This window comes from Pangasianodon hypophthalmus, chromosome 22, assembly GCF_027358585.1.
Source record: "Pangasianodon hypophthalmus isolate fPanHyp1 chromosome 22, fPanHyp1.pri, whole genome shotgun sequence".
Lineage (NCBI taxonomy): Eukaryota > Metazoa > Chordata > Actinopteri > Siluriformes > Pangasiidae > Pangasianodon > Pangasianodon hypophthalmus.
In genome coordinates this window covers 1935314-1954418 of record NC_069731.1, presented here as the reverse complement: position 1 = coordinate 1954418, position 19105 = coordinate 1935314, and the positions used below count along the sequence as shown (strand labels likewise).

Here is a 19105-nt window from a genome sequence, read left to right as displayed (position 1 = left end):
CAGTAGACCTTCAGAAAGCTTTCCACTTTCCACTTTTTTGACCTTAGTCAAAGGCTACTGGGCCATTATGTGACCATAAAAGACTAGTGTGATCAAATAGAAATGGGAAAACACTCACTGTCCATTCACTGTTGCTAGGCAACTGAAAAATATAAACACTGAGCATAAACTAGCAAAAAGATGTTACTTGTAGTTGTGACTTGTAGTTAAATCTTTTAGAAAGAAAATAAAGACATAAATAAAGCGATAACGAAAACTATACAAACTTGTCAGGAACATCAACATTTACCGCAAAGTAAAGTGTACATCTTTACATGATATATTTAACCCCTTAAACAGTCTTCATTCTTAGAATTACATACTTTTCCTATTCATTAATTAAACACTAATTAAATTAGCAGTTTTTATAGCTTTAGTAATCTTAGACCCTGACCTATTTATGAATGATGCATGAAGATATTACTTCTGTATATCACTTCACTCTGGATAAGGACGTCTATTAAATGCTATCAACGTAATTTACATTTGTATCACTGTAGTTACTAAATAATTCATTGTAATTACTGAATAATAAGCTTTAAGATGACTAACTAAGTAATGAAGTGAAAGTTTATGAGGCTAAAGTTGCTTTAAATTTAACTACACATCACAAAAGAGCACTTCTCAGTGTCTGGTTCATTACGTCTCTTCACTAATGCTGCGCTCAGAGCTCAACTAACACTTTGATTCTGCAACCTAAAAAAAGAAGTCACACTAACTCGATGCGGGGAGATTGCCACGGCCATTTCCCTCCTGTCGGGTCACGTGACTCGGTGCCTCGTGGGTCTAAAGCAACGGGGTCCGGTGTGTAATACAGTGGCTCTTTTGTAAGCAGCGTACTCAGATGACACAGTCAGGGACTTGAACAGTCAACACGCTGAAACTGGATCCTGCACCACGGCTCAGCCTTTAATAAAAACGCCAGGGTGAATGTGTAAGTTCGAAGAAAGCCTCAGGTCATTCTTATGTATGTCTAGAGCCCTGGTTTGACTAAAAACAGGCCAATGATGACCCAGATCGGATTGCAGAGTGTCCTCAGCTTGGGTGTCACCATCAGCATGTGCAATTCTGGTAAACCGAAATGATGTCAGAGGAAAATGCATTGCAGGAACTTTATTACAGGCCGATTTAACTGAGGTCCTTCAGACTGACGTCCTTCAGTGGTCATTATTCCAGACACCTCTGAGAGAACACCGAGTTGTATTTATGCAATATTAGGTTCAAGTATTTAACATTTAAGGTTATTGATATAATAATTGTAATTGTAACATATGTACGTATCACATAGCAACATTAATTCAGAAGGAATGGATAATTTTTTTTTTCTGAACCAGCAAGATGCCTCAGATCGTGCTCTAGTTTTGGTAAACATGCCTAAAATTAATGTTAACTAATTTTTTTTTTTTTAAATTACTCATCTGCACAGAAAAAAAACATTACTTAGATAGGTGTCCAGAATAATAATGTAACAGCCTCATTAATATTTCATAGATATATGAAATAATAAAACTATCTGCTAAGATTAAGGCTTTATTAAACATTAAGGCTTTATTAACCTCACAAAACGTTTGACGCTAGTTTGGTTTCCCTACCTGTTTATTTTCTTTTTAAGGATATTAAAGAGCTCTTGTCGTTGTGTAAGACTGACCATTTCTGAGGGTTAACAATTATCAACATCTTAAGTGATGTTACATGATGATTTAAATCATTCAAAGGAAGACGGTAGTTTGATGGCAAGAGGTGATTTTTGTCAAGCTAATGGCACCATGTTGCGTCTCCTTTTCTCAGACTGAGGCCACTCAATTTTCCTAATGCAAATCTGGGATTAAATATTAAAGAATGTGATCGCAAAACCTGGATCAGGACTATTACTCAAATTCATCGAGCTACTGAACTAGAAAAACTAGGGAAAAGTTCAGTGCGAGAACTGAGGAAAGCAACTTTAAGAAACAGGAAGCAAGACAAAGAGAATGGATTCATGGAGAGATGGAGAGAGGATCTGTAAATAGCCATCTGTGATGTTGTTTAAAGCACGATCGCTGCTGAAGTAGTGTACATGACTGTGATATATGAGTGTGTATGTGTGTGTGTGTGAGAGAGAGAGAGAGAGAGAGGGAGAGAGAGAGAAGAGGGAAAATAGGCACTATGACACAACAACATGTCCTGTTTCCTGTGTTTGTCCACACTTCATTATGCACTTCCTGTAGCCTGAGACAGACGCACAAGGCTGTTTCGGCACTGTGGGACATTTATTCAAGGTGAAACCCACCATAAAAGCAATAAATAAATAAGTAAATAAAGTCAATATTCAACCTGCAAACAGCAGGGACTTGTTGTTTTTCATTAAAGTAATTACAACTATAATGAATACGTAATACAGTCAGGCCACCTTACTGCATTAAACTCTGGGATTTATATATATCTTAAAGGTTCAATCAATATAAAAGTATTGTTTCTTTTAAATGTAAACACATCCATACACAAGATTATTGGTGTTTGATACAAGTGGTCTGCTACAAGTGATTAGTTCAACGAACATCTTTAACAGTCAAATCATGCCACATAAATCCTCTGCAAGTAGCTGTGTTTAGATGTATTTGTAGCCCCGCCCCAATTCAAGACGAAATTCATGATGGTGGCCTTTCAGCTGTCCATGCCCCCAAACACATATTAATCCACTACAGTTGCTACTATGAATCATTAAAATTACATCTTTTCAGTGACTCGAATCATTTGTTCAATTAAACGATTCATTCCGATTCATTAACCGATTCGTTCAGTTAAATGGTTTGCCCAGTTGTTCAGCCCGATCAGGTCTAAGACACACAACAACAAGTCTGAGTTGTGTAAAATAGTTTTTTTCCAGCACACATATGCTGCTGGTGTGGAAAGACATTAGGTTGCTTTGGTTGTTTTGCTTTGGTTTTTCTTTAACCATTGTGTTCAGATAAAAGGATTTGTGAATGTGTGTCTAAAATGGATGAAACTATTCAATGTAGGGGTAACTGAAGGTCCCCCAGTGTTCCGGTTAGCATACAATAGGTGACGAAAGTAGGGAGAAACACCAGAAGAGCCATTAAAGATCATCAGCAACAGGGTTAGAAAGAGTAATGAGTAAAAGTCGTGTTCCCAAAAAATGTACTTTGAGTAGATTAAAAATACCCATCCTCAAAACTACTTAAGTAAAAGAGTAGCTTGTTTAAAAATACTCAGAGTCATGAGTATTTTAATTGTGAGGGTTTCCCCCTTATAAAACTAGCGTACCTACATTAGTTAGCATAAAAGTGAAACTTTCCTAAATTAGAGGCCGAATTCCTGAATGGCTGACATGACATGATGGGAATGGTGTTGTCTTTCTCGGGCTTGACTTCGAAAAGCTCTTACAGGTTCGGCCATGGAGGTTCTGGTGTTGTAACGTTAATGCCGTTTGAGCCGTCCTCCACATCTCACATCTCCACCCCCAACCTCCATGATTATTAGCAGCTGGCGCCAGTTCTACTCTGACCACTATGTGTGATTTGATATTGATTGGCTAGGGAGAATAAAGTGTCCAAAGTAAATAAAAGAGGAAAACAATGAACAAACTTAGAAAAGCAGGACAGGAAAGCAGCGAGCACACTTGGAAGGGAAAACAGCGAAGTTAAAGTACCAGTACAGCACTGAAAACGTACTCAAGTAAAAATATTACTACCTAATAACGTACAACTCCTAAGAAAATCTACTCAGTTACAGTACTTGTAATTTGTCATTTCATCTCCCCGATCAGCACACAACAGTGTGCGAGGAAGAACCTTTATAATAATATAAGCTCCTCAAATATCACAAGATACAATATCCACCAAGCACATACACGAGCTCAGAGCAGATGCAGACGTTCATCCAGAATTAGAAGGAGAGACCTCAGAGTGAAACGTACACCTCCAAGTGGTCTCTAGGGCCTTTTACACTTCTCCTTAGGCTCGTTTATCTCACCGTGACAGCTTTTATTGTACATAAGCAGGTTTAAGAGGCAGCTTGAGGTTTAAATCCGGTAGTGTACATACACAGCAAAATCCCCAGTGCTGAATTAACTGAATTCACTCTTTACATGGTTTTATCTAAAGTGACTTACAAGTGAGGTGGAATAAAAAAAAGAGAACTAATAGAAGGGAAAGTGCTTAAGTGTTAAATCCATGCTGGACATTTTGTGATGTAGTGTGATTTTAGAAAATCATCCTCATCGAGTCTGTGGGGTTAGTTATTAAAAAAAAAAAAAGAACAGGAACTAACTTGTTTTCCGCAGAGGTTCGATAACGTTTAATGTAACAGTAAACAAATAAAAGTATGATGTTCTTTACTAAATAAAAATGGTAATCTTTGACAGATTGCCATTGTATAAGAGGAATAAAACACTTGAAATAATCCTGTACTTCCTGTTTTCTTCTTTACCTTGCTAACGTATTATATAATAGAGCAGGTGTGTAGAAATAAGAGTGTGTGTTTATGGGGTTAATTATTTGATTAAAATAAGATTCATTGCATGGTTCTACGAGACATATTCACACCAGCGTGACCCTACAGAAGTGTTATCAACACCGAGCTTACAGAGACGTGGCATCCATGCAAATGAAAGCCACACAGAGATGACGGCTGTGTCAATATGCGCCGGCTTTTCTTTTCTGTGGTGTGAGCCAGAGGTGACGCTGTCGGCTTGTAAATGATCACAAGATTTACTTTAAAAGGAGAACAATAACGTGTGGCGTGCATGTCCTGCGTCAGTGTTTCACTAAGGACTTTACTGTGAAGAAAAAGTGCAGAAAATTAGTGTCTTGAAAAGCATAATCTGGCTTTTGTGTCCAGTCTGCTCTGGTCTGGCAGGTTTATCCACTCTGAAGTCAGGAGACCGTTTGTGTGTGTGTGTGTGTGTGTGTGTGTGTGAGACAGCGCATGAGACGGAGCGTGTGTGAGCCAGAGAACCCAGTAGCTGTAGGCTGTGTGTGTGTGTGGGTGTGTGTGTGTGTGAGACAGAGTGTGAGATGGAGAGTGTGTGAGTCAGAGAGCCCAGTAGCTGTAGGCTGTATGTATGTATGTATATGAGTGTGTTTGTGTGGGTGTGTGTGTGTGTGTGTGTGTGTGTGTGCGCGCTTGTGTGTATTATGGGCGTGCCTAGGGGGTTGTCTTAGCTACAAGCTCAGGTGTGTTTGTGCAGCTCCACATTGTAGCCTGTGTGTGTGTGTGTGTGTGTGTCTGTGCACGAAAAAAGAGACAAAGAACTCCCAGCAGAGAGAAAAGTCAAGATAAAAAGAATAAGCGAGGTTTATTCAGCTGATGCAAGGCTCTGGAGGAGGCAGTGTTGTTTTTGTCACAGGCTGCACAGGATTTCCAGGAAGTTGGCAGATCTTCACCAGTCTGGGCTTGTTGAGTAAGTTAGCGTTCCCATTTTTGTGTCTATAAGAACTAAACTGCTGCCAGGTGCAGAACTTTATGGTGCATGTCAAGCAGCATGTGCATTTTTAGGATTAATGATCGTTTTTCTTCCTGTCTTCATTCATACACAGATTTGATCAAACACCTTTCTTTGAAGACTGAGTGAAAAGCATGCGGTATTCGATTGAGTAAAATCTCACTACACTGTACTATAATATACTACTGCATATCTTACTGCCAGTAGAGATTCTTATTAAAACTTTAGCTGCACTTTGGACATTGACCTGATTTTCAGTGTAGATAAATACATTATGGCAGGTTTATTGATTTTATTACAAACACACTGTCGGTTCATAGCAAAACTTTTCATATATACAGTGCTATTATTATAATGTAAAAATAAAAGCAAATTTTTTGATTTGTCAGAAATAAACTGCCATAGAGTTTGTATGCAGTTAAAGTTATAAATGAGTTTTTCAGGTAAAAACAAATGTTAAGAATCATGGAGGTTCTTCTGGGACATTTACTTCTAAAGACAGATGCAAAGTGAGAGACGAACTGTGGAGATGAACCGTGGAAATTCTCCCAGATGCTCCAAGAACTTAGAAATCTGCACCTATAGAATTGATCTAGTTTTAACACAGCACATCATTACACTAAATGATTTTCTTTTTTAAATGTTCACTGCTCTTTAAAGTGCACTCAGATTTAGATCCCTTCTAAGGTTCTTCGGTGTTCCTCTGAGGAAATTTTAAAGGTGATGCCTACAACAGAGTATTTCACTGTCAGAAAGAGTTCCAAGTTAGGAAGTGAGAGCCCTTATTTATATAATCAGTGAGCTCTTAACGAACACCTAAAGAACCCACGTACCAAGTACAAAGAGCTCAAATTTAAATGCCTGACAGGCTGTAGGTACTAAGAAGAAACTAATGAGCAATAATTTGAAGTTTGTACTACATACATACTCAGCTAATACATGCACGCTTAGAAAAAAAAGAGTTCTTCATATGTTCTTTAGGAGCTTATCCAAAAAAAGGGGAAAAAAAGGAGTTCTGAAAGGGTTGGTTGGATAATTAAGGGTTCTTAGCTTCCAAAAAAGGTTCTACTTGGAACCTTTTCTGATAGAGAGAAATACACTACTAGAAAAAAAGGGTTCTTTAGGAGTTATGTAAAGGTTCGTTTGATAATTAAGGGTTCTTAGCTTCGAAAAAAGCCTTCTTCTTGGAAAACATTTTAATAGAAAAACATTTTGTTGTAGGATTCTACATCGATCCATCATAGTTTCCCTCAGAGGGACAACCAAATAGCACTTCAGGGTTCTAAATATTTTAAGTATGGTACTGTTTTTTAAACGAATTTAAAATTTTTCACTTTACAGAAATATTTCGTGTCATGGTGCTATATATGAACACTGTATTGAAAATGAGACTAATAACCTTATCATTGTTTGTGATTGTGTGTGTGTGTGTGTGTGTGTGTGTGTGTGCCAAGTGATGTCATGCTTTGCGCCTCATGAATACTTCATGGTGGAAAATCCTGTTCGGTGCCTGGAGCAATTCGATATAACCATCGAATAATACATGACCACGTTTCTATAGTTCTGCACTTTTTCCCCCGTTTCTTTTTTGTCTTCTGCAGTCAGAATGCAAAACAGTTCATGCAACACATTTACATTTTCTTCCATAACATGACACAATTTCTAAGAGGCTTCATGCTAAACGCTGTACAGTTTTCCATTGTTGGTACTCGCCTGTGAGTGAAAGAAGGAATTGTTTGAATGAAAGCGGCGCTTTGTCGCTCTGTGACTGTGGTGTGCTTTAGGTTGTATTCAGAGCTTTGTGAGATTTGTGCTGTGGTTTAAAGTCTGGGATTAACTGACCAGCTGTTGCGCAGTAAAAGGATTTTCAAATGCCTAAAATGAAATTTCACACTTTGGCCCTGATTTACTGATTTATTAAGAACCCAAATAAAGAGGATTATTTGCTTGTGCAGTAGGTAGACATTTTGTGGGTGATTTATAAAGAATAATCTCAATGAAACATAAACTGAAACTTGCCACAGGTGCATAATTACCTGTCAATATAAGTAAGGAATAAAACACTCTGTGTGGTGCTGTTATAGTAAAACAATCAGTGATGGGGTGGTGTGATGAAGTTGAATAACTCTAAAGAATGACACTTTGTACCCTTTATCCTTTTATAGTTAATGAAGCAAGTTAGTTCCTCTTGTCACTTATGCTATAGCAGCCTCTCTTTTTCTCTCTCTTGATGTATAAGACAAAAAAAAAAAAACGAGGCTTGTCATGTTACCGAGAAACCGAAAAAGCATAAGCTCCTCTGTCCTGAAGATGTCGGAAAACTTGAAGTTACAGCTTTACTTCTGACTGTTACAAAGCGCTGACACTGGAGACTCCTTCCATAAAAGTTAAATAAACCACATCAATGATTACACACATTTTTCAAGATTACATTTACATGAAGCATCCACCGTACACGTCTCTGTGAATGAGCTGTTACTATAGAAACGATAACGCATTAGAAAGAGCGCATTAATATAACCCTGGGATTTATAGCTGCACTACTGGCAGAGCCGCTTATAGAAAATGAATCAACACCTTCTGACCAATCACAGTCCAGAATTCAGCAGCGCTGTTGTGTAACTCAAAAAAGCTGTTCAAAGCAGAATATGAATGTGAAATAAAAGTGTACGCGAGTGTGTGTCTGTTCATAATGAAAGGAAAATCACACTGTAGGTGCTAAATTAACATTTTATTCTAAATTTGCATTGGCTCCGCCCCCATTATTTAAGCAAATACGCAAAACTGGACGTACACAATACACAATCCTCTGTAGATCCTGTTCATAAAATAGCTTTAAATTTTTCACATTTTTACACACACACACACACACACACACACACAGTTCACTCTCAGTACAATCTTTAATCGTAAAAACATGACTCTGTTGTTTTGTATTCAGGTATGGATTAATGCTGTGTGAATAACACGAAAGCTTTTAATCACAGTCGCATCTCTGCTGTGTTCCTCAGGTCGAGGCCTCCCCCATGAAAACCACTTGGTACTGTCCTCTCAACCTGGTGAGCCCACGTTTCTCTCCGTACAAGGAGCTTCTGTACACAAGTGACTGTTTTTATCCAGTTTTTCAAACAGAAGCAGATCAAACTCTCTTTCTTTACTAACTGCGATGACTAATAGTAGTGATGTCTTTAATAACTGTGATGACTAACAGTGACAATTACAGCACTTTTATTTCAGAAAATAAAGGACAAGGCACCAAATATCTGATCTGATGATATCAACATGCTCCAGCAGCCATTATCGCTCATGTTATCGCATCTTACTAGCATTTTTAAAGTAACATGATTAAAAAAGTTTAAAAATTTCCTCATGGACACTGATTTTGATTATATACGTTGGTGTTTGGGTCAAATTTGTTAATAGAGACATTCACAGTACTTTTGTATAACCTGACCTCCGTGATTCTTTTGCTAGGTAATTAACTTAGCTAATGATAGTGAGAAACAAAATCTCTCAAAATATTTTGACAGGTTTGAGTACCCTTATGTAAATTACATTAAAATAACAATGTAAACTGAGACTCTGACACTGAAATCTGTAATGAATGTGAGCTAGCTTAGTAGCAGTGATTTAGCTAGCTTGCTAAGTTGACTAGCTAAGTTGGTCTTAGCGATATTCACAGTATTAGGCAATTGGAGGAGGAAGGAGAACATGCTAGCATTTCTAAATTGATATTCATCCATATTCATCCATCCTGGCATGGTTCCTAGGCCATTTTACTCATTTAATGCATGCTTGAAATAATATTTAACAGTTTGTTATTGTACATAGATTATTTCTATTGGGTTAAAGTTACACATCCAGTTGGGATTTTTAATGTCAAACACTGTCTCAGTTTGTTGAGCCTGTGTTTCCCAGCATGGGAGAACGTTTTGAACGGGCCACAGTTCACATTAGTCTGAAATGATTGTTATCATTGAAGCTAGCATTGTTGTTTATTCATTTTTTTGTCTCTGTCTCTATATCAGTCCACTGTTACTGAGAAGGAGGAGGACGGCATCATCTACACGGTGATCGTGAAACCACACCACGGTGACCCTAATACACAGGTAAAACCCACACACACGCCAAATTATACACTAGCACATGTTTGACTAACAATTAAGCTATTAGCTCTGTTGGTTACGCAAGATTATGCTCAAACCTCCTTCCTGAGCCATTGTTTTCTACGGACTGAGGACGTGAAATTCATCCTGTGTCTCCGTTAGAGCCACTTTTGTGCACCTCATCCATCTGAGCCAAAATAAGCATGCACAATTTGTGCAAATTTTAAATTAGAGCTCCGTTTCTGGAAGGAATTCAGTTTCACCTCCTGGGCCTTGACTTCAAACCATATTAAATATATTTGATGCAAGCTGCAAGATTAATCCTGCATTCATTCACATATTTAATCAATGGTGTCATGATCGATCACTCGAGTACTCTGCACAAATGTTACTGCTGCTGCACTAAACCTTACACCCTGCATTCACACACACTTTTCTGTTCTAGCCGTCATGTCACCGCTCGCAGTGTGTAAAGGCTGGGACAGAGGAGAAGCTGGTCCTTCACCTCCTCCACTCCTTCTCCATGGAGGATACGTCCTTCATCTCCATCTTCCTCTCCACCTACCGCTCCTTCACCACCACTGAGAGGGTGCTGGACATCTTGACGGACAGGTAAAGACCAGATTCCGGCAAAAAGAAATAAAATGGCGCTCTCATATATACACGAATCGATTTAGTGCATCTTATGTTTGGTTAATTTGTACAGATGTGAACGGCAGTGTTTTTGCATGACCTTTATCTTCATGGACGTTTATTTTGCATGTTCTGTTATTTAGGTTGGGAAATCCACCAGGAGACAGCGGCAGTCCCACACGTCAGACCTTCAACAAGTGAGCGCTTTTGCTTAAATCAGCTCTAAGCGCACAATTTCTCATTACTGCACAAGTCCACAAAGGTGTTATAAAGTGCCTTTTTGTACATATTCAGTATTCCTCATGGTCCGTTTTTTACCTGTTTATGGATTATTAATTGGAGAATATTGACTATTAATAAAAATGACTTTTTTAGTAAATGTCTTTTTTACATTTTATACCTGTTTATTTAATATTATTATGTATTGAGGTGATAATTTTTTCTGTTTGGCAAGTTTATGTTTGCATCCCACTTTGAGCTTGATTGCATTTAAGTGCTAAAAATAAGAATAAAAAATATTACTATTATTATTATTATTATTATTATTATTATACTATTACTACTACTACCACTGCTAAAAATAATAATAATAATACACAAGGCTACACCTAAAGCTTATAAATATGAAAACTCATAAAACTATAAAAGGCCTATATTACTATATTACCTAATTCACAGTTATTCATATTCAATAATTATACATAATCATTCCTTAATTTGAAAAAACACAGCCACAATATGTAATTGTTCCAAAATCAGTCTGTTTCTACCCCACACTACACACATGCTGCCATGTTTCATCAGTGTGTGTGTGTGTGTGTGTGTTTGTGATAGAGAGAGAGAGATTTCTGACACACACCTTTGTCTCTCTGTGCACCGTGTTCAGGGCAGTGTGCACTGTGTTCAGCACGTGGCTGAGCGAATACCCGGAGGACTTCCACTCGCTGGGTGAACCCTCACGCCTGCTCCGCCTCGCACCCCTGATGCCAGACCAGACGGGGTCAGAGGTCAAAGTTCGGCTGCTGAAGATCGCAGAGGAGCTCAGTGACAAGTCCCTGATTCCTGACTCTGCTTCAAGTAAAGAGACATCTTTTTTTTTTTACACATCCAACATCAATAAATGCGTTCTCTAAAATGTTTAATTAAAACAAAAATACAGTCGAGACCAGAATTATTTGCACTCATTCATATGAGTATTAAGACTGCAGCTAGTGATCCTGGAGCTGTTGTGGAAAATAATACATTATAGTGTCAGGATATTTTCTCCAAAACCTGGCTGCCTCTGCCAGGAGGTAATTTATGGATTGTAATTTACCATTTAACAAGCTAAAAACCTCAAACATACAGTAAAATATTGTATTATAAGAAAATTTTACTTTTCTGACCTCCACTTTACAGCTCAAACAATCATCCATTACACCTAGTATTCAGTTTACATATTTATGGAGGGTGCCAATAATTTTGGGTTAGATTTAGAAATTGCTCCATGTTAAATTGATTTGATTAACACAATCACAGTTGTTTGGTCTTACAGACTTTCTAATTTTAGGACAATATTTCAGTGCAGTTCTACTTTTTAAAAGAAAAACAAAAACCTGATTTTTTGTGTTAACTATTGAAATTTCAATGCATGTAAATATTAAAAATTAAATTTAAATATGGTTTTCTGATCAGCATACATAAACATTACTGCTGTGTTTAGATGCTGCAAATGCTTTTCTCCAAACATCATCTCCCGATCCTTCAAAGTTCGACGCCACCAACATCCTGGCTTTTCCCTCGAGTATCATAGCCGAGCAGCTGACCAAGATCGAGACGGTGAGTCTTTCCGTTTATACACTGATGAATCCTGCACACTTTCTTTCTTTCTCTTTCTTTCTGTCTTTCTGTCTTTTGTTTTATTATTATTATTATTATTATTATTATTATTATTATTAATAGTAGTAACAGTGGTAGTAGCAGTAGAAGTAGAAGTAGTAATAGTATTAGTTACAGTAGTAGCAGTAGTTACAGTAGTAGCAGTAGTAATAGTAATAGTAGTAATAGTATTAGTAACAGTAGTAGCAGTAATTACAGTAGTAGCAGTAGTAATAGTAATAGTAGTAATAGTATTAGTAGCAGTAGTTACAGTAGTAGCAGTAGTAATAGTAATAGTAGTAATAGTATTAGTAACAGTAGTAGCAGTAGTTACAGTAGTAGCAGTAGTTACAGTAGTAGCAGTAGTAATAGTAATAGTAGTAATAGTATTAGTTACAGTAGTAGCAGTAGTTACAGTAGTAGCAGTAGTAATAGTAATAGTAGTAATAGTATTAGTAACAGTAGTAGCAGTAGTTACAGTAGTAGCAGTAGTAATAGTAATAGTAGTAATAGTATTAGTAACAGTAGTAGCAGTAGTTACAGTAGTAGCAGTAGTAATAGTAATAGTAGTAATAGTATTAGTAACAGTAGTAGCAGTAGTTACAGTAGTAGCAGTAGTAATAGTATTAGTAACAGTAGTAGCAGTAGTAATAGTAATAGTAGTAATAGTATTAGTAACAGTAGTAGCAGTAGTTACAGTAGTAGCAGTAGTAATAGTAATAGTAGTAATAGTATTAGTAGCAGTAGTTACAGTAGTAGCAGTAGTAATAGTAATAGTAGTAATAGTATTAGTAACAGTAGTAGCAGTAGTTACAGTAGTAGCAGTAGTTACAGTAGTAGCAGTAGTAATAGTAATAGTAGTAATAGTATTAGTTACAGTAGTAGCAGTAGTAATAGTATTAGTAACAGTAGTAGCAGTAGTAATAGTAATAGTAGTAATAGTATTAGTAACAGTAGTAGCAGTAGTTACAGTAGTAGCAGTAGTTACAGTAGTAGCAGTAGTAATAGTAATAGTAGTAATAGTATTAGTTACAGTAGTAGCAGTAGTTACAGTAGTAGCAGTAGTAATAGTAATAGTAGTAATAGTATTAGTAACAGTAGTAGCAGTAGTTACAGTAGTAGCAGTAGTAATAGTAATAGTAGTAATAGTATTAGTAACAGTAGTAGCAGTAGTAATAGTAATAGTAGTAATAGTATTAGTTACAGTAGTAGCAGTAGTTACAGTAGTAGCAGTAGTAATAGTAATAGTATTAGTAACAGTAGTAGCAGTAGTAATAGTAATAGTAGTAATAGTATTAGTTACAGTAGTAGCAGTAGTTACAGTAGTAGCAGTAGTAATAGTAATAGTAGTAATAGTATTAGTAACAGTAGTAGCAGTAGTTACAGTAGTAGCAGTAGTAATAGTACTAGAGTACTAGTAGTATATTAATCAGCATTTAAAGTTCGACACCATGCTGTAATTGAATTCATGAATTTAATAGTTTATGTGAATTTATTCTACTTTTCCATAAAAATGGAATAAATTATAGTTCATGCAGGTGTCTTTATTTCAGCAAACATTTAAGCAATCATTAAAATATTACAGGGGTTACCTTTTGTTAATTTTTTTTTACTTCCACTTATCGTGTGTTAATGCTGAAGCTTATGGCTTCTTAATTTTAGCCAATGCAGTAAATAATGTTAGTTAACCAAACTCACATGAAGGCAGTTTGTTACTAGCATATTTACAGTATTAATCTGATCCTGTAGGAGCTGTTTCTGAAGCTGGTGCCGTATCACTGTCTGGGCTCGCTGTGGTCTCAGAGAGATAAGAAGGGCCATGAGGGTGTGTGCTGGTCGGTCAGAGCCACAGTGCGTCAGTTTAATCGTCTGGCCAACGCCGTTACAGCCTCGTGCCTGTGGCAGACGGAGCTGAAGACCCAGCAGAGGACGCGCCTTCTGGAGAAATGGATCAGCGTAGCCGAGGTTGGAGCACTGTATAAGCACTTTAATCCTCAGTTTTCTGTTCTCTACTTAGCAATGGATTTATTGATCCAGGCCATGTGCTCAGATTGTACACCAGAGCAACTGTAGAATTTCTCAAAGGATCAAACGATCCTTCAAAAAGGATCTTCTGTCTCAAAAGATCTTAATTATTGGGAGAATTCAGTTTAAACAGTTTAGCTGTGACAAAAAAAATTCCCAAACCGCATGACATCTTTCTACATAGACTTCGCTCTACTATATAAAGTAACAGCAAGTAGCACACTATTTTCACACACTATTTAGTGCACTAGTATGTGATTTGGGATGATACACATCACATGAATGATAACACAAGCTCAAGTGTTACGAACGACTGAACTCGGAAGTGGGAAGTCTGAACTCGGAAACGATTTTTTTTCAAGCAATAAAATGGGATCAAACATGGACGCCTCTATGAAAGCACATGTTTTGCTAGCCAGATAACATTACTGATCATCAGTTTATGTACTTACTTTCTCAAAACAGCGAACAGTGTTATAGATTTAACCCCCTAATGTGTGTGTGTGGTGATTGATCTAAAGTAAATACTACTATAAACTCTTTTAAAGTAGTAAAGTGATGTTTTATTTACTGTTGACGGTGTGAGCGGCTGTGTTGAATTTGGAGAAAGGAACTCTTTCTGCTGCAAAGTTTCATCAACGAAAATCCTTTATTTGTTCCCCCAAAAAAAAACCTCACTGTGATCTCTGGATAAAGTGCATTTTTGGCACTTTATTAACTCTAAAACTACTTTTATTTCTAGTTTTGTTCCACTTTGCATTAGCTTTGTGAACAGCCTTGAAAATCTTCTGTGCTTGTCATGAAGTCATGAGGACTCTCGTGTGATCCCCACATGTCTAAACACCTTTTTTTTTTTTTTTTGGTGTCTCTTGAGCAGGCGTGCAGAATCAGGAAGAACTTCTCATCATTGTATGCCATCGTGTCAGCGCTGCAGAGTAACCCCATCCACAGACTGAGGAAGACGTGGCAGGAGACGGACCGGTGAGTGTCTCAGCTCTGATCACACAGGAGATAACGCTGCAGGCTCAGGAAAGAAAAGCTCCTAAAACCTACAGCTTTAACCCCTAAACCTCCCAGGAGCTGTCAGTGGCTCTACCCCAGGGCTGGCAGAACACTTCGGAAAAGTATTAAATTTAATTAACTTTTACTTTATTTATACACGGTAAAGTCAGCTCCAGAATTATTGGCACCCTTGGTAGGAAAAAAATACCTTTGTGGTTAATTAGCTCAATCTCACACTGAAAATATGAGCAAAATCAAACCTTTAACTGAAGTAAATTTATTCTATCAAAATAATACATTTTATAGATAAATAAATAAAAAACTATCACAATTATTAGCTACCTTAGAAATTATTAGAAACCAAATGTAACTGTTCAGATTTATATTTTACTTTAAGTTCACCTGATTGTTTAGAAATGTTAATATATAAATTAATTATAAATAAATAAATTAAGTAAATAAGTCAAAAAATAAGAGCTTGGATTAACCAGTAATAATCTTAATTAAGTAGGAATAATCTTGCATCATTATTTCAAACTGTTTATTTACTACAAATTAATTAATTACCAATTATTAATATAATGGGATCATAGGGATAATATAAAGGGGTGGGAGGGAAATAGGGATTACTTCATATGAAATAAGTAAGAAAAGCCATGATCATTAAGCCATCTCTCTTCAAAACCTTTGCTATTTATCTGCAAGATTTCATGTGAGGAATTTCCCAAAGCATCTGCTGACTTAAAGTCATATAATGAGTGAAACCTCTCAGTAGCTGCAGATAGGTTGTATTTCATCACTGCGTGTAAAAAATATTAAAGAAAGTCTGTTGAACTGACAAGAGGAAAAGGAAGAGGAAGATTTTTTAAAGCTGATTTTGAATAATGTAGTGATATCGTTTGAACATGAAAAGCCTGCCCTCATTTAGTGTTTAATTCAAGTCCTTAAACTATGTCTGCGATTTTCCAGAACATTCCTCACTCTCCTGACTATTATTAGTTTTACTGTAGATGGTGAATAATTCATATCAGTTCCTGAATAATGTGCTTTAACATGAATAACTGAATAGTAAGAGATTTTAATATGCTTTCAATATGTAATAGTAACACAAAATGGCTTGAGTTGAGTTGCATATTTAAATGTTTTATTCCTTCATACATCCAGAAATGTGATACAGTAGCTAATGGGAAGTGGTTTGGAATCAGGAAGACTAAAAGCTGTGTGTGTGTGTGTGTGTGTGTGTGGATGTGTTGTGACACTGACAGGGAGGCAATGAAGCGCTACGAGGAACTGGCCTCCATCTTCTCGGAGAAAGACAACTACTCGCAGAGCCGAGAGCTGCTCAAAGAAGTGAGTCATGTCCACAGACACAAAGGCTCACATTCACACATTACACACATCTTACCCCCACCGTGTCGGAGGTGACGTACACACATCCATTGTGTGAGTGGATGAATAACAGGCAGAGCAGATAAAGGCCTTGACGGTGTCTTTTTGTGCTAATCAGAGAGCCAATAGGGGAAAAATAAATGCTTTTAAATGCTGAGGTGTTAGCATGTGTGATCAGCAGATTTAAAAACACCCTGATGTGTCAGTAGCTTTAGTATTTATGAGCTGACTGTGCAGTCATTTTTGCATACGGTGGTCAGTTTCTGTATTGATTCACTAAACGACAAAATGACAAAGCAGCAGGCAGGAACACTGGCTTCAGTTCCCTGTGTGGACTTCTTCAATTGAGCAAAAAAAAAAACGAGCAAAACACTGCAGAGACACTGTTACCACACCACGGTCTATTATCTTTCTACACAGCAAGTCATGAAGTGTTTCATTCCTCTTATACCACAGCAATTTGCCAACAGTTAGTTTTTATTTAGTAAAGAATGACACATCATACTTTTAAATCCACTTATAGTTACATTTAATACTGTGGAACTCAAATAAATTAGTTCCTGTGATTACTTATGTTATAGCAGCTTCTCTCATCAGTGCCTGTTTTTTCTCTCTCTCGAAATAAAAACACAGCTTGTTATGTCACTGAGAAACTGCAAAAAGTGTAAAATCCTCTGTCCTGAAGATGTCAGAAAAGTTACAGACTTAATTCTGACTGTTACAAAGCACTGACACTGGAGACTCCTTCCATAAATGTTAAATAAACACATTTCTCCTTCACCATTTACACGTTTATTAATCTGTTTATTTGGTGCATTGGCCGTATAAGTCCCTGTGAACGAGTTGTTACTATAGAAACGATAACGTATTAGAACGAGCGCATTAATATACACCTGTGATTTGCAGCTGCACTACTGTCAGAGCTGCGGTTATAGAAAATTAATCAACACCTTCTGACCAATCACAGTCCAGAATTAAATCAAATATGTATCATATCATGTCCCCTTGTTTAATACACCTTTGTGTTGCACAGGAAGGCACTTCCAAATCTGCTAATGTAGACACTAAAACCAACAACAGAAGACACACGGTGAGTGATAATCCCAGTAAGCTGTAAACTCTCCCACTCAAAGCTCGTATAAAAGCAGAGAAACGACTGAAAATGTCTGTCTTTCTTCTGCAGTCCAGTGCTCAGGGCACCGTGCCGTACCTGGGCATCTTCCTGACCGACCTCACCATGCTGGACGCCGCAGTCAAGGACAGGCTAGAGGTGAGACACACACCACAGACGCCGTCACACCTGAAACTATTCATACATCACCCCAAAAAATATGTTAAAAACAAATAAAACTCAACAAATAAATAAAAATAAAACTGAAAAATGTTTTCTATATTTTTTTCCCCTCAGAATGGCTATATCAACTTTGACAAACGGCGACGAGTGAGTTTTATTTCTTTTTATTATTTCCTTGCTTAATAGTTTTTGAGAATGAATATCTTGTGTGGAAATGGACTTTCTTCTTTCTCATCCCTGAAGGAATTTGAGGTTCTCGCCAAAATCCGTCTCCTCCAGTCATCCTGCAGGAACAGCACCTTCCGAACAGACGAGTCGTTTGTGCACTGGTACCACAGCGTCCCCACGCTGACCGAGGAGGAAAGGTGAGCACTAACGCTGTCTCGAAGTCGAACTTCTCCCGATTAGTGCGTTTCCACCACTGTAAATTACTCCTGATTGCACACTTCCTCGTCATTTCTTCTACCGTTGCTTAACAGAGACATGTGGGCGGAGCTAGAAGTAGTGCAGATCATTGATTGGTCAAACACTTGTCTCTGGCTGGAGCATCTTTTCTACCAAACATTACAGCACAGTGAGCTTCAGTCTCGTCACTGAGACATCAGAATTCACCGTCTTTACGTCAGGCCCAATCTCAAACGGCTTCTTATTCACTACATGTGCTCACTACATAGGGCATACCATGATGGCACTGTAGATCCTACCTACTGCGTTACACACAGGATTTGAGAACAAATATTTGAAAACACAGAAAAGTAGTCACTTATTCCTCTGTACTGATTAAAGTATTGGCACCCTTGGCCCTTCTTGGGTTACTCATGCTGTTTTTAAATGTTGGGGAGTATTTTACTAATCATGCCCATCACTAGTCTTCCAATCCCCAGAGAAACTCCTCCTACCTTCAAGGGTACTGTTATATGATGTTAAATATATACAGGTACTCAAACAGGGTAGGGATAGTTTTGCACTGGGATTAGTAACTGTACCGTGTTGTATAGCATTGTCTGGTGGTTATGTATAATGATGTCATGTGTGATGTTGTGATGCAGCTACAGACTGTCCAATCAGATTGAGCCTCAGGGGGAACCGAGTCCAGGACGTCTTACGCATCCTACCGTGGTCATCACGGAGTGTCCAGAGTAAGCATCTCTCTCTCTCTCTCTCTCTCTCACACACACACACACACACACACACACACACACACACACACACACACACTCTCTCTCTCTCTCTCTCTTTATAATTCACCCATTTACTTGCCCACTCTCTTCCCCACTCAGGAATAGATGCGCTAAGCTGTGAGCCTGTTTTTAAGCG

The 19105-nt window shown here is 37.6% G+C and overlaps 1 protein-coding gene across 4 annotated transcripts in view; it reads left to right on the top strand.

The window, feature by feature from the left end:
* rgl2 (ral guanine nucleotide dissociation stimulator-like 2) overlaps positions 1–19105 on the top strand; it is a 28252-nt gene that overhangs the window by 3150 nt on the left and 5997 nt on the right. For 3 of the 4 annotated variants that reach the window (XM_026924432.3, XM_026924431.3, XM_053227841.1), the window contains exons 3-16: positions 8494–8541; positions 9511–9591; positions 10034–10200; positions 10365–10418; positions 11108–11298; positions 11924–12039; positions 13828–14043; positions 14981–15084; positions 16371–16455; positions 17528–17584; positions 17678–17764; positions 17903–17935; positions 18032–18153; positions 18838–18927. In XM_026924432.3, the coding sequence (XP_026780233.1) occupies positions 8494–8541; positions 9511–9591; positions 10034–10200; positions 10365–10418; positions 11108–11298; positions 11924–12039; positions 13828–14043; positions 14981–15084; positions 16371–16455; positions 17528–17584; positions 17678–17764; positions 17903–17935; positions 18032–18153; positions 18838–18927 (1451 nt within the window). Of the gene's footprint in view, positions 1–4660; positions 5441–8493; positions 8542–9510; positions 9592–10033; positions 10201–10364; positions 10419–11107; positions 11299–11923; positions 12040–13827; positions 14044–14980; positions 15085–16370; positions 16456–17527; positions 17585–17677; positions 17765–17902; positions 17936–18031; positions 18154–18837; positions 18928–19105 lie in introns of those variants that run through there. The other variant, XM_026924433.3, reaches the window with a different exon arrangement.